At 37.0% G+C, this 15372-nt stretch overlaps 1 protein-coding gene across 1 annotated transcript; it reads left to right on the top strand.

Annotated features, from left to right (window-relative positions):
• The first annotated feature begins 13170 nt into the window (after positions 1-13170).
• Positions 13171-14079, top strand: LOC117125259. Its single transcript, XM_033271716.1, has 2 exons — positions 13171-13264; positions 13733-14079. The coding sequence occupies exons 1-2, from the start codon at positions 13192-13194 to the stop codon at positions 14077-14079; spliced, it is 420 nt and encodes a 139-aa protein (XP_033127607.1). The 5' UTR covers positions 13171-13191.
• Positions 14080-15372: the final 1293 nt, after the last annotated feature.

Below are 15372 nucleotides of genomic sequence, written 5' to 3'. Positions count from 1 at the left end.
TTTGGAACTTCGACTTGTGTGGTTGAAATTACTTTAAAATCGGCCTATCCGGACCTGAAAATTCTGTCAATATAGCCAAAATTCGAATTATAAAAATTTGAATTAAACAAGCAATTTACACAGTAATACATTGGAAAGAATTGGGACTTTTTCAAAAATTCGACTGATGCGAATTTTCGACTTAAACAGAGTCGACTTTGGCGGACTCGACTGTATATGATAAATATTATGAATGATAATTACTCCCACACCAGCAGGCGTTTGTCAATAAAAGTTGATACATATATATCTCATATCAGGAGACAACATTTTGTAACATTAACATGCGCACGTGTGTCATGACGTGCGCGTACGCATGAGTATATTTCATTTCATATATATTTTAAAGTGTTCCAAATTCTTTTTTAATAAAGCTGAAATAGCGTATATTAAAGCCATTTTCAGCATTTAAATATTGTTCAATCAGCACCGCGCACAATTCCTCGAGGGTCAAAGTGCGGCGGATCACCTAACTCGTCCCCAGTGACGAGTTCAAATCTTGTTACATTTGATATGCTATAGAGCAATAACACCAGATAGGGCCTACTAAACAGTACAGTACTTGAAATAGCAGTCGCTCGTAATCTCAAAAAGTGAGGTACTCTCTACTCTAGGGGTGGGCATAAACATCGGTCGGAGGGCTAAAATGAAATTTCGATTTAACACCGAGGGCCGCACCCAAATTTTGATGTTTCCAGTGACCAGTGACACCACCTTATTCTGAGTTTTAATGTTACTCTTTTATATATGATCGGTATCGGACCGTGAAAAACAGTTGGTTCTAGCCAATGTTGCTTGGTGGGCCACACACATAGGATTTTTAATTTATTTTCGCGGGCCGCAAAAAAGTCGCCGTCGGGCCGCATGTAGCCCGCGGGCCCCACTTTGCTCACCTGTGTTCTACTCTCAATTTGAATTAGGCCCTAGCTAAGGCCTAGGCAAAGCACTAGGCCTAGAGCAGGTCCAGTAGCCGTCGGTCCCACATATCATAATCGATCGTTTTTGTTTCGTTTGTTCAATCATTTACATTATTATTATTACCGCCTTTACAACTGGTTACAAATGAATAAGACATAAATATGCAAGAAATAATTTTACGAAACCGTTTTTGTGAAATTTTATTGGTTTTTAAATTTGGCTAAATTATTTTCAATTCGGCGAAAAAAATTAAAAACATTTTGCCATTTTGGCGAAAGAAAATTTGACCCTAGCGTGAGCGTAGTATAGCAACTTTTTATGGTGGTAACGATCTGCCGCTTAGTTGTGGGGATTTCCCCATTTTGAAATTTCAGTCACGATTGGTTACAGCCTGAATGCAAATTAACACTGACTTGTTCACGGGCTTTCTAGTAACTAATAAAATGACTGGTGGAATAGTTAAGAATAAGATTCTTGGTCACAGTGGCCTTATCGTGGGAAACAACATCCTGCATAATTAAACACTGCTACGTACAACTACGCCATGCTTTTACAAGTCAATTCTACACAAGAGCCACTACTGCAAACACCACGTTTAAAATGGTTCAAACCAAAGTGCGGCACTCGTATTTATTAATAAAAAATACTGTACAATACAATTTACAATGATTACACGTGCTAGAGATAAGCCTGGGCTTTCAAACGTTATTATTACTTTAATAGATACACTAGTAGATAGTCGACCACCAGGCACCAAAAATTATAACACAGATTACAAGTCGTTGCATTTTCGGAAGACAGTGTTTTAATTTAGTTTTAGGGACTGGAGGAAGGTCAAAGATGAGGAGGGTACTGTGTACTGCTGGTTGAAATTTAAAATCAACATGCAATCAAATGCTCCACAAAACTAAGTTGGGTGGTCCCACACCAAAAATCAAAACCCGTTCCTGTCCCGAAAACTTCAAGAATAGTCGTTGGCCTAAGGCCAAATCATTGTTGTTTGTAGGGCTAACTAAGGCAGGCCTAGCATAGGAAGGATAACTAGAGCAGGCTCGCCCTTACCTAACGTCGTAGAGCAGCTGATGTGTCTAGGACTACGCTAGACCAAAGGGGCCTAAGGATTAGTCAAGTTAACATTTATTTATTACACTTCATCACTGCAAAAATACAAGAACAATTAAAAAAAAAACAAGACAAAAAGCAGCGAAAAGGAGGGGATGAACAGGTGTCAAGCACCTCTATCTACATCCCCCTTGAACAGATTACAGAACCACACAAAATATACAAGAGAACAAGCGAAAATACAGAACATTAAAATAGTATAACATACAGTACAAAATACAACTTAAATTATTAATTATCATTAATTTTTAATTTATTTACAAAGAGATAGTCAACATGCAATCAAATGCTCCACAAAACTAAGTTGGGTGGTCCCACACCAAAAATCAAAACCAGTTCCTGTTCCGAAAACTTCAAGAATAGTCGTTGGTATATAGGCCAAATCATTGTTGTTTGTAGGGCTAACTAAGGCAGGCCTAGCATAGGAAGGATAACTAGAGCAGGCTCGCCCTTACCTAACGTCGTAGAGCAGCTGCTGTGTCTAGGACTACGCTAGACCAAGTGCATGACACACAACTTTACATCAACATTTACATCAACTTTAAAATATAGAGAAATTACTAAAGCGTACCCTAGGCACATGTCCTCATTGTTGTGACAACCTTTCCTTTGAGTAAGACATACACTTCGTTCCTCTATCAAAAACTAATAATCTGTTAACTCGACATCATAATATTCCGTGAATTTGTATTTTTGTGATGAATTTTGATCCTTGACGTCATTGCCGAAAGACTATAGAGGGCGCGCCTCCGCTGATTTAGAGCAGAGGAATGTTTTTCTTTTATTTACCAATGAATGGTTTTCACTTCTTTAATGTTTTTTTTTCATTCGCATCCACATAGTTACCAACCGTCTAGCATCGTGCGGGACGGTCCCGCATTTCAAAGTGATTTAGGATGAAACATGCATTTTGCAGAAACACATGCGTGATCATAAATTTGTCCCGCATTTAGCACAAGTCTATGCGTGATAGAATTATCAGGAATTCAGGGGAAAATGTATTAAAAATAGAAGAAATTGGTTTTATTAAAACCAATGAAGCTCTAAGAGCCTAGGACTATTTGAAAAAAGAGAAAACAAAAGTTGAGAATAAACGAAATACAATGTACGACGAAAAGAAATATAGATCGGACTTCTGGAAGTATTCAAAATCACCTTTTAACGGAAACCCTATTAATAGTAGTCCACTAGGACCGACATTCAACAAAGAAACAGCTGATAAATACTTCACACAGAAGTACGAAATTTCACCATCCATCGACTTAAACTCTCTCTCATGGATATCTGAGCTCCGTACTTTACCTGCTGAATATACAGTTTAATACGGATGGGATAAGACCAAAAGACATAAAAAAAAAAGTACTAAAGCGAAAAAGCTCCTCTCCTGGTCCTGACAACATCACATATGGGCTTCTCAAGAAGTTCCCATGCACTCACCACTTCATGGCAACCCTATTTAACAAAATACTGAACACTGGGATTCCACCCTCATCTTGGTCAACATGTCGAATAGCTCTCATACATAAAAAAAAAGGGGGGGGGGGGCGACACCCAAGACCCTGCCAACTTCCGTATGATTGCTTTGTCATCATGTATAGGAAAAGTGTTCCATCAGATTTTCTCAATCAGGCTTGAACTTTTTCTAGTGAACAATAAAATTATAAATCCTGAATTACAGAAAGCTTTTTTAAAGAACCAAAATGGATGCGTTGAACATAATATTGTCGTTCACGAAGTAATTAAACACGCTAAAGCTAACTGTCGCACTTCACATTTTACCTGGTTCGACCTGGAAGATGCCTTTGGATCTGTCCCGCATGACCTCATAACCTCGTTATATAAAGAATCTTTATCTAATATCTCGGGAAAAATTGTAACTTAAACAGTGGTCATCTAACTATTTCTCTTCAACAAAGGCATCTTCCAGGGCGATCTACTCTCACCACTTATCTTTCTCCTTTGCTTTGACCCTGTCATCCAGTACATTGAATCAGAGCTTTCCCACGGGTACAATATTGACGGTACAAAAATAATAACAGAACCCTTTGCAGAGGACTTCTGTCTGATTTCAACGAACAAGCGTACTCATCAAAGAATTATATCTAGATACAGTCCTATACAAGAACAATGGGTCTCAAACATAAACCAAATAAGTGCAGATCACTGTCTATTACCCGTGGGAAAGCTATGAATATTCCCTTCAAATTGGCTGACACCACTATCACATCAGTCGACGGCGATCACATTTAGAAATAAAGACTCTAATGTGTTCGAATACCTAGAGGAAAAGTTCAGTGAAGGTGTTGAAAAAATTGATAGCTCTCCAATCCGTTGTGAATACAAGATTCGAATCTATGCCCAATATTTCCTTAATACAGTAGCCTCAAATACCATTTAACTATCAACGATGTGTATCCCATCTTCAAAAGATTGATGCTTTAACCAATCGGTACATCAAGAAGCGGTTTGGCATCCCACATCCTGGCACACTGGCTTTCGTCAAAATGCCTAAAGGACTGGGCATAGATTCGATTTCTTCTCTGTATAAAGAGTGTCACCTCACTGCTCATATCTCCTCGAGATTGAAAGGTGATCAAACCGTTAACAAATGTGTCGACAGTCGAATCGCTCGGGAAAGTGCACGGACCAAAAAGATCTCTATCTCGAGGGAATGTGAGCAAAAGTTTATCGAAGCAAAGGAGAAAGATCCTGAAGCCTCTCTTACAATTTAAAAAAAAAAGAGTATAATAAAGCCCATTCTCGGAAACATAAAAAGTATGCACCTCTGATTAGGGACATTAGTGACTCCGGCTATGATGTCCAACTGATTTGCTTTGAGGTGGGTTCACGTGGATATATCTCTCCCCGTAATTTAAAAACATTTAAATCAATTTTAAAAATGACCCAATTAATTAAAAAAAATTCCGTGACAATATTTCTAAACTTGCCATAATTTCTTCCTTAATATATATTACGCGAAAAACCAACTATCCTGGATTAATCCTCCATATCTTATAACTGACTAAATAGGATTGTTATAATTTTTTTTTTTTAAATTACTGATTTTTGCCCTTTTCTCATTGTTGTTCTCCGTTTCTCCTTGCGTGTACCTCATTTGGGCCATGATCTAGGATTGTATTTTACGTTTTCCTTATTGTCGTTTGCAATAAAGTGATATTTATTAAAATAAAAACGGTTATGCAGTACCTTGAGTCATTAGAAAGCTTTTGTTTATCTCGTTCTAGAATCAATTCACCGAGAAAATTTCTCTTTTCCTACCAAAACAACAAAGCCAACCACACACTAATTATTAGAATTTAGTAGTCGCGTGTGATCTTGCGCGTTCATTGTCACAAGCAACCGTTGATGTGACTGGAACCCGGGCCCCCACCGGGGTTCCGCCCCTGGACCACGGGGACCCTGGCAGCCTCCCCACCCCCATGGTATAGTCACGCATTTCAAATCTCTCAGGTTGGTAACTATGCATACAACAGCATGTAACTCGCCAATTACAGGATGGACAATAGTTTATAAACCTAGTATCCGATACTTCGTCTTAGGGAGTGAGTTGTTTTTAATCGTAAGAAAGAGTCCTGTGCTCACAAAAATTTAACCCATCCTGTAATACAAGCATCTTAGCCTCTACGACCTTGAGGACAAAAGGCTTGTGGGTATTCAAATAGGCAATGGTGATAAATGTACATTTTTGATCAATGTCTATTTACCTTATGAAAATGATGTTAAAGATGTGTATAAGAGACAGATCCTAATAAAACCAAAAAAAAAAATAATAATTTATAAAAATTAAAAAAATAAACCAATACCATTGCACCGGTTTTTTTTCTTTTGCAATTTGAGGCCATTGTTAAAAAACAGTGTTCAGCAATATCATTAGGTAGTTAGTTTTCGCCGCACGACGTTAACCTTAACTTTAACGTCGTCGTTAGACTAAACATGCAGCGCGGTAGCTCCGCCCCTTTTGTAAACAAATTGAAATACGCATGCGCAAACCCGTAATTAACATATGTCGAGCACATAAAATCCTGAAATTAACGAAGATGAATAAAATATGACGTCATCCGTTAACGTTAAAGTTAACGTTGTTCGGCGAAAACTACCTAATATGGTATTCAGGCAATCAAATGGTTTTGGAATCTATAGCCTTACACCAAAAAAAAAAAAAAAAAAAAAAACCAAAACAAAAAAAAAAAAAAAAAAAAAAAAAAAAAAAAAACCATAGGCGAGAAAAAACAAACAGTTCATCGGAGAAACCAGTGCTTCTTAAAACTGGTGAACGAAGGAGACTCGAGCATATAAACTTCCAGATCATTCCATAGTTAGGGCGGCAACACGATAAAGACCTTTTATTTCCCCAAAAGTTTTTAGACGTTATTTTTATGTAAAAGTGGTACAACATTTTACAGGCTGTTTGCTTTTCGTTGTATCTCCTCCATCCTTATCTCATTTATTATTATGATATATTTTTAATGAATTTTGATGGAAATAAAAGTCGTATCGTATCGTATGGTGTGAAGAGAGTTGAAGTGTTTGATGTAGATTGGAGTGTTCTTGTACAGGTTGTGGAGTACAGTTGCAGTTTGGGAAAATCAAGGAAGGAAGTTGGCACTGGCAGCACAGTGGTGAAGGGTCTTTTGTACAATAAGAGTCTTAAATGCGCTGCCTGACTGGAAGCCAATGCAATTCTATGAGTGTGGGCGGAAGCCACGGATATTTGATGAATTATGGCGAATTTTTATTACCGGTACTTACTTGATAGGCATCGAGTTACTATATATGACTTCATGTAGGCTATGCTTTCTAATGTTGAAATAAGCTTCCAAAACCAAAACATTTTGAATAAAGCAAGAGACAAAGAGTATGCAATGTAACCATCTAATTTACTTTCAAATCCTCATTTTTGAAAGTGAAATTCTATATTTTGGAAATTTTGCATGAAATCTGTCAACCACGCAGTCATGGTCGAGGTTGCTTCACCTATCACGATGTATTCCAACCATCATGAGACTATCTAAATGAGCATTTGTCATAACAGAACGCAAATTATTTTTAATTAGTCTCATTAAATTATTATTATTATTATTATTATTATTATTATTATTATTATTATTATTATTGTTGTTGTTTTTGTGATGAAAAGTTAACACAAACGATATGGTGGCTAAACGAATATTACATGTAAATATTTTTTTTATTTGTTTGTTCCCCGACGGGGAGGCCCCTCTGGCGCCACCACTGGGAAGTACATAGGTTTACATATTAGCAACATGTTGCTTTAAGGACATCGTCCTGTCAAAGGTGACACCGACGTTGTGAACTTCATTAGATGGAACCAGGGGCGAACCAGATGCAGAGATGTCCGAAAAGGTTGGGGGAGGAAAGTGGGGCCGATCGAGACAAAACCTTCCCAGGATGTCCGCGAAATTTTTGTTTTTTGGATGCCCGAAAATAACCTCGAAGGCGTTTTGGGGGATCAATTAGTCCTATTTTCTATAATTTTTTTTTGCAGTGAATCTGATCTCAAAGTAATATGTACAATTGCGTTTCATCGGCGTATAAATGATATTGGCGCGGATCGAGGGGGCGAAGTCTTTTGGCTCTCCGACGATCTAAGCATTCCATTTTAAGCTGTTTTAAAACGATTTTAGGGAGTGCTTGTTCACAGTAACAAATTGTTTGGTCTGAGTACGTAAACGGGAAAGAGAAATGGGATGATACATTACGTAAGAGGGAACATCCCTTACCGAGAATTCTGCACGGAAGCGTGTACGGTAAGTGTTAACCTGTTACTTCTAAGTCTTCGCCTCCCTACATAGAATAAAATGAGTGTGAGATTTGTTTTGAAAGGCGGGGGACATTTCGTGAGACCCTGCCCACCTTAGCCTCACCCGTTGGTTGGGACTGAGGTGGGAAAATTTGACGGGAAATAGTATCTCTAGATGGCCGGAAATGACACTCTTATAACAGTAAAATTCATCATCACATCACCATTATTTCTCAGATCTTTATATATCAGCGATATTCGGCAACCATGGAGATCTAATTAATAAGTGTGATGTACCAGAAAATAAAACTTTAAATTGTCTTGATGTAAATACTTACTTTACCTACTCCAAAGCCGTAAGCCAACACCCACCTCGGGCCCCACCATGGTTTGGTCTGAGGTGCGAAAAATTTGAGGAAAGCACTCTCTAGATGGCCAGAAATGACACTCTTAGTGAAATTCTTCACTTCACATCACCATTGTAGTCAAAATGAAGAAACAACAAATTTCTCATCATCTTTTATCGGCGATTTTCGGCAATCAGAGATCTAAATCATCTATGTGATGTACCATATTTGGGGCGGATGCAGGATTTGGCATTAGGGTGTGCGTGAGAGTCCACCATCACCTCAGCCCCAACCATCGTTGGACTGAAGTGGGAACTTTTTGAGAATATGGAGCTCTGGGTGCCCGGAAATTGCATTCTCATACTTTTAAAATCCTACCTGTACTATGTTCATAATAATAAAAATAATATAGGCCTATCAACAATACAATACAATTATTTTTCTTAATACAATTTAGGAGGTGCGATCGCATCGTTTGCACCCCATGAATCCGCCCAGCATAGAAAATAAAAGTTAAACCATTGACGAGTTACACCCATATCAGCCCCACCATGGCCATGGGGCTGAGGTGCGAAAATGTGGGGAAATAGTACCTCTAGATGGCCAGAAACGACCTTCTTATGTAGAAAAATTCGTCATCAAATCACCATTATAGTCACAGTGTGTGATGTACCAAGAAAATAAAACCTAAAAGCGTTGTCTTTGATGTATTTACTTTACTTTACCAACTTCAAAGCCGCGAGTCCAAAACCCACCACAGTCCCTCCGTAGTTGTGGCTGAGGTGCGAAAATTTTGAGGAAATACTGTAGTACCTCAAGCTAGCCGGAAATGACACTCTTATAAATAATCATCATTATAACATCACCATGATCTTTTATCAGCGATTTTCGGCTATCATAGAGATATTATTATTAATTTCTTTTATACCATAGAAAATAAAACTTCAAGGGCGGATCCAGAAATGTCCAAAAGGGGGGGCCGGAAGGGGGCCGAAAGTTGGGTCGATTGAGACAACAGTGTCGTAGGGGGGTCCGGGGCATGCCCCCGCGATTTTTTTGTGTTCTAGACGCCCGAACATAACATTTGAGGCATTCTGGGCTATCATCTTTTTCTTTTTCTCTCTTTTTTTTTCATTTTTTCCCCCTTTTTTTTCCCTCTTTTTTTTCCCCCCCGAGGGGGGGGGGGGGGGGGGGGCCGGGCCGGCCCCCCCTAAATCCGAATTGTCTTTGATGTAGGCCCCCTATTTACTTTAACTTACCTAATTCGTGTGCCGAAAATCTTACATTTTTTCATACTTCTCAAATTACAACAAAAAGCACGCGCATTCGAGTCGTGTGTTATTGGTAATTCAGATATAGATTTTGATTGTAGGCTTTCTGGCATGGAGAGTGCCGGGGGTATCCTCACTGGTAGGCCATATGGTGGGGTAGCATTTTTTTTTTATAGAAAGTCTTTATGTAATTTTATTAGACCTCTCGACCTTGAGGACAAAAGGCTTGTGGGTATTCAAATAGGCAATGGTGATAAATGTACATTTTTGATCAATGTCTATTTACCTTATGAAAATGATGTTAACTATATTGAGTTTATTGACTATCTTGGTAAAATAAAGTCTTTAATTGATGAGTTCCATGGACATGGAGATGCAATTGTAGGCAGTGATCTTAATTCTCACGTGAACAAAAAGTTTGGTAAAGTTATTGAATTTCACAACTGAACGTAGCTTTCACATTTCTGATGTCGAATATCTTAGTGATTCTAATTCTGAAACTCTGCTGAAAATTTAACTTCCTACAGTGATGCACATGAAACCAGTTGGTTAGATCATGTCATTTGGTCTTATGGTGCACAGGTTTACTTAAGCAATTTTAATATTAATACTTTTCTGTGTTCTAATCACTTTCTTTTGTCATTTACCTATAAGTTCACTTATTATAGAGGGCGTAATCAAAATGATTGTAAAAAAAAGGTGTTAATTTCTCAGTTAACTGGGATAAAGTTAACAAAACATCGGTAAATAATTATTATTGTTAGTGGCGGTTTTCATCGCTGTTGGTTTTATACTGAATAAATAAAATACATCTGCTACCGATATATTGCTATATAATAATTTTATCTGCCAATCCATGGCGTCTTGCAGGGATGCAAATTGTAACAACTCAAACCATTTAGCTGAAATTGATTAGGCCTACTTGTATCAGGATACCGGTACTGTATGAGCTGCTTAAATAATGTGTCTGAACAACTTTTAATAATGTTCCTGAATGGAACGAACATGCAGCATTTATTAATGGTGTCACGGGCAATAAAAATATATGTGATGTCTGGGCAGATCACACAAACAAATTTTTGTGTGTGAAAAAGATAAATTGCAACAAATTGATGATTATTCTCAAATTGTTCAAGATCAAATCTCCAAGCTGTCTTTAGGTAAATCACCTGGTTTAGATGGCGTCGCATGGTGAGCATTCAAAACATACAAGTAAAAAATTGAGTTTATACCTCCATGGTTTTATTAAGTATTTGCTTAAATGCAATGCTTGTTCATGGGCACATTGTCGACGAATGTGTCAAAGTCGCCCTCATTCCGATTATAATAAATAAGTCTGGTGACATTACATCCACTAATAATTATCGTCCGATTGCTCTGGTACCTGTGATGTCAAATTTGTTTAAACTTATTCTTGACTTGACTTTTGCAAAGAAAAACCCTGAAAACTGATTGTCATCAGTTTGCGTTTAAACCTAATCACTTCACAGAGACATGCATTTTTTTTTCTTAAACAGACCATTGAATATTACCAACGGAATAGAAGTCCAGTTTATTGTTACATACATGCTTTTTAGATTCGAGTAAAACTTTCGACCGAGTTCCATTGGACATTGTATGATAAATTAATTAAGAGAAATATTCCACTAGTTATTGTTAAGATCTTACGTGAACAGGGATTTTCCAGCAAGGTCCGTCAGGAAAAAATGAAATCTCAACCGCCAAAAGTATTAGGCAGTCCTATTCCTATACTTAATTGTCAAATTATGGGAATTAAAAACTACCATAATCAACATATTTTTTTCCCTGACGGGGGGGGGGGGGGGGGGGGGTGCTATGGTGTAGGCCTCTTGTCGGGGAGCTTGGACCCCTCGTCGGGGAATTAATGGCGCCGCCCCTGTACATGAATTGTATAGTAAACAAAGATTTCCTGGTCGATGGAGATTTAGTATTTCCGGAAAGTTCAGCTTTTCCATTGAGTTAGGCAGGGTGGAGTGTTGTCTCCGGTTTTATTTAGCATTTATATGAATGGCCCAGGGGCGGATTTGGGTTCACATTTTTTCACAAAAACCCCCAAAAAAAGGTGGTCAATGCGTTCTTGACCGGGAAAAATTTGATTCCTAGATGGCGGGAAATGAGCTTTCCCGACTTCTGGAGTGTCTTTTAATGACTTTTAAGTTCTTCAGCATTCGAAGTTTTCCCCTCTTGAAGACGGTCAGGTAAACTCTCTTATTTTTATTACAGTAAATAGGCATATTTATGTATGTATACGTACATAAAATAATTGAGTAGTTGCATATGAATTCTTTTTTTTTCTATGAATCGATAAACCCCAAAGAGAAAGCGGGTTCGGGGGGGGGGCTCCCTTGGGAAAATGTTGATCCCTAGATGGCGGAAAATGAACTTTCTCGACTTATGGAAGTCTTTTTAAGACTTCTGGTTGGCCTATTATGTGTGTATATACAGTATATAAAAAAAATAGTCGTTGCATAGGCATTTTTTTGCCATGAATAGATGAACCCATATTGAATCCCAACACGATGGGATTTTTTTTTATTTCTATATGGAGAGAAACGAATCTTCCCGACTTTTGTGTTTTTAATGACTTAAGTTCTTTAAATTTCAAGGTTCCCCTTTTGTAAACGGTCAGGTAATTAATTTTCTCAGTCTTATTACAGTAAATACGCCTATTATGTATGTACCGGTATACACAGCAATTTATAATAGCATATGAGAAATGAGCTTTCCTGACTTTTACTGTTCCCATTGTAACACACAAAAAAAAAAATAAATAAAAAAATAAAAAATAAAAATTAGCTCACGGGACCGGAAAAAGTAGGTCTAGAATTTTTGTTTGTTTTTTTTGTTTGTTTTTGTTTTTGATTTTTGTTTTTGTTTTTAAATCTGTAATCGCATAAAAGTGACACGTCGTCTTCAGAGTTGACTATCACTATCGCATAGCGGAGATATAACAAACCATGTTCTATATGTACGGTATTTCCAATTAGCGTAAACAATTAACGCTTAGGCCTATGGTTTACAATTATAGTATTATATGTATAACGTGTTCTGATGCATATTTACATATTTTAGAAGTAATTTATTTTGAGTGACCCCAGGAAAGAATTTGTATTGCCCAGCAAAATCCATGTGAAATCTTAAGTGAGATCGGACGGTAGATTTCTGTCTCTTATACACATCTAGATGTGTATAAGAGACAGGTTCAAGATCAAATCACCTCCAATATTCGACAAGGGGGGTGGTCCATTGTATCATCCCCCAATATTTTGACTATGTATGGGATAAAATGGATCTTTACACACTTCAAAAGACTGTCACATAATTTGCCATGTCTTATGCGCTTACAATAATATATTAATGTTGAAGAAAATTATTTTATCTGGTACCAATCTAATCTCTTCTTTCTTTAGATGTTAGATGTGCTTGCAAAGCAAGCCACATTTTCACACTGAAGGGTGTGTACGACATCAGTAATTTTATGTCAATTCCAAGAATTTTTAATCATCCCCCCAATGAAAAATACTTTTCTACGCCACTGGTTGACTACAAAATTAATTGGTTAAATCACAGGAAAAAACAAGTACAGTATCTTTATGTGTTATAAATTGTGTATTTCGTTTGTTTTTGTTTTTGTTTTTTTTATTTTACAGTTAACGTAATTTGATTATTTTAATGTTTTCATTTAGTAGGTATGCGTATTTTACTGATGATCATGTTTCAAAGAAATACAATTTCTTGTAAAGTGGTTATCGTCTTTTTTAATGGTAAGTTTATTCTTACCAAGTCTACTCAGCCTATTGCTGTAGAGTCTACTGGACGTCATAAAAATGAAAAGAAGTTGCCAAGCTCTGTATAAACTAACAATGAATAACCGTCCCGCCGTCTACAACAATTTCCTCTTTATGACATACGCAAGTCATCTTTTTCATTCTCATGACGGGTAGAGCATGGTCAGAATAATTAAGGACTTTCAATTGTAAAAGTCTTTAAAGTAATTTCACCGAAACGTTCAGTCAACTTAAATCTTTGTATATTTTTCCCCTCAGAAACCATAATTTAACACATGTTATAAATAACTAAAATACTTTTACTCGCCTTAAAAAAAAATAAATTGTCAATATAGATAGGCCTTCACTTCATGTTTACTATTAAGTAGTTTAATGATTGGTAACGTTATGAGAATATTAGTTGTTGTAAATCATTGACCGTTAAATTTAAGAAATTTGTTACAGTTCTTATGTGCACATGCTTTGCTGTGATTGTAACTGTTGATGACATTGTAAGTGTAGCTGAAGGCAATGAAACCAGAATAATGTGCAACATGACGCGAAGTAGTTCAAGTAGTGTAGCTGTTCCTATCGTAACCTGGTATAATGTCACCAATGGAGTAACTGATCAAATAGCACAATCTCAAGGTGGAGTTGGATCTGTACGGTCTTCATACATCGACAGATTCAGTGTTGAAGGAGACACAACACTAGTGATTGCTAACACCAGTCGTAGCGACAGCGGCACGTATCAATGTATTGTAAATATATTTGATGACCCCCTTCACCTGCATCTGATGACGCCATACTGAGTGTTATATGTAAGTGATCCTACTATATTTGTTACCTTAAGGGACTTAAACTTAGGTCTCTATTTAAAATAAATATACATTGTATATATAATAATTTCAATGGCAAGTTTATCTACAAAAATTGCAATTGTTTTTTATTACTTCTAATTTTATTCTTTTGCTAATACAACAAACATGCTTTTAATTAGTATTAGGAGACCGTTTTACCAAACAGTGGCTTTACAATGGTAATGATTGAATTTAATTTTTGATCTAGAAAACGTAAATTTCATTAATTTTATGGAACTTTTTTCTTTATCACCGTATATATTTCACTACCAGTACTTAATATTAGATTTATACAAGCCTGTATTAAGTTCCTTTGATACACATGTGAGTGAAGGCGATACGGTTGAGATGTCATGTTCTGCAGATGCTAACCCGTTACCTACGTACACATTTTTAAGGGATGGTGAGGTACAGCAATCAGGGGGTTCATCTACATTCACAGTTCAATCAGTGAGTCGTGTCAATGACGGCAGTTATGTGTGCAGGGCCAGTAACAGTGCTGGCACCAAAACAAGTGAAAGTAGAACGCTGGATGTAGGCCTACAATGTAAGTATTTTAAGTCATCACGATTATTTTCTCTGCTGGTGCTACTGCTACTGCTACCGCTGCTGTTGCTGCTGATACTGCTGCTGCTGCTACTACTACTATTACTACCACTATACTAATTTATCTTTACCTATTTTAATTTATAGTAAAACCATATAATCAACTGATCTGAATGGAAATTTCGTGAAATTTTAATCAAGTTTTCAAGTCAGAAATGTTGATGTCGGGTGTGCATGTGAAGACCATTAGGTCCCAGACCTAAATATCTCTAGATTGGGTCAATGGTTCAAAATGACGCTTCCCAGAATAGTATGTAATGAATAAACGTGTTTGAATTTTGTTCACGATCCGACGTATGGTGTGGATATGAGGACCATTTAAACATAAGTTTACCGTACCACAATCACAATCATTATCATCATGATCATCATCATGATCATCATCGCCATCATCATCATCATCATCGTCATCAAAACCAGTTCACTTTTTATATTTATACGGTAATCCGACGCTATAAAATAATAATAATTTAGGTGGAGTAAACTTCTATAGATCCGGGAGCACCTAAAGGGACATGGTTAGAAAAAAAAAATATATTAAATTATTTAAAGGGAGCGAAATGTTATTTTACGAAACAAGACAAAAGTAATTTTAATCACTGTCAAGTGACATCCCACAAAGTAAACAATTTATCATAC

This window comes from Anneissia japonica, unplaced genomic scaffold (assembly GCF_011630105.1).
Source record: "Anneissia japonica isolate Jap-2015-1 unplaced genomic scaffold, ASM1163010v1 scaffold20179_len34603_cov105, whole genome shotgun sequence".
NCBI lineage: Eukaryota > Metazoa > Echinodermata > Crinoidea > Comatulida > Comatulidae > Anneissia > Anneissia japonica.
This window is presented reverse-complemented; position numbering and strand designations above follow the sequence as displayed.

Bases quoted from the DNA above. Each gene is read 5' to 3' on its own strand.
- LOC117125259 (XM_033271716.1), top strand. From the start codon at position 13,192: ATGCGTATTTTACTGATGATCATGTTTCAAAGAAATACAATTTCTTGT. The intron at 13,265-13,732 runs GTAAGTTTATTC...AATTTGTTACAG, and splicing joins GGTTATCGTCTTTTTTAATG to TTCTTATGTGCACATGCTTT.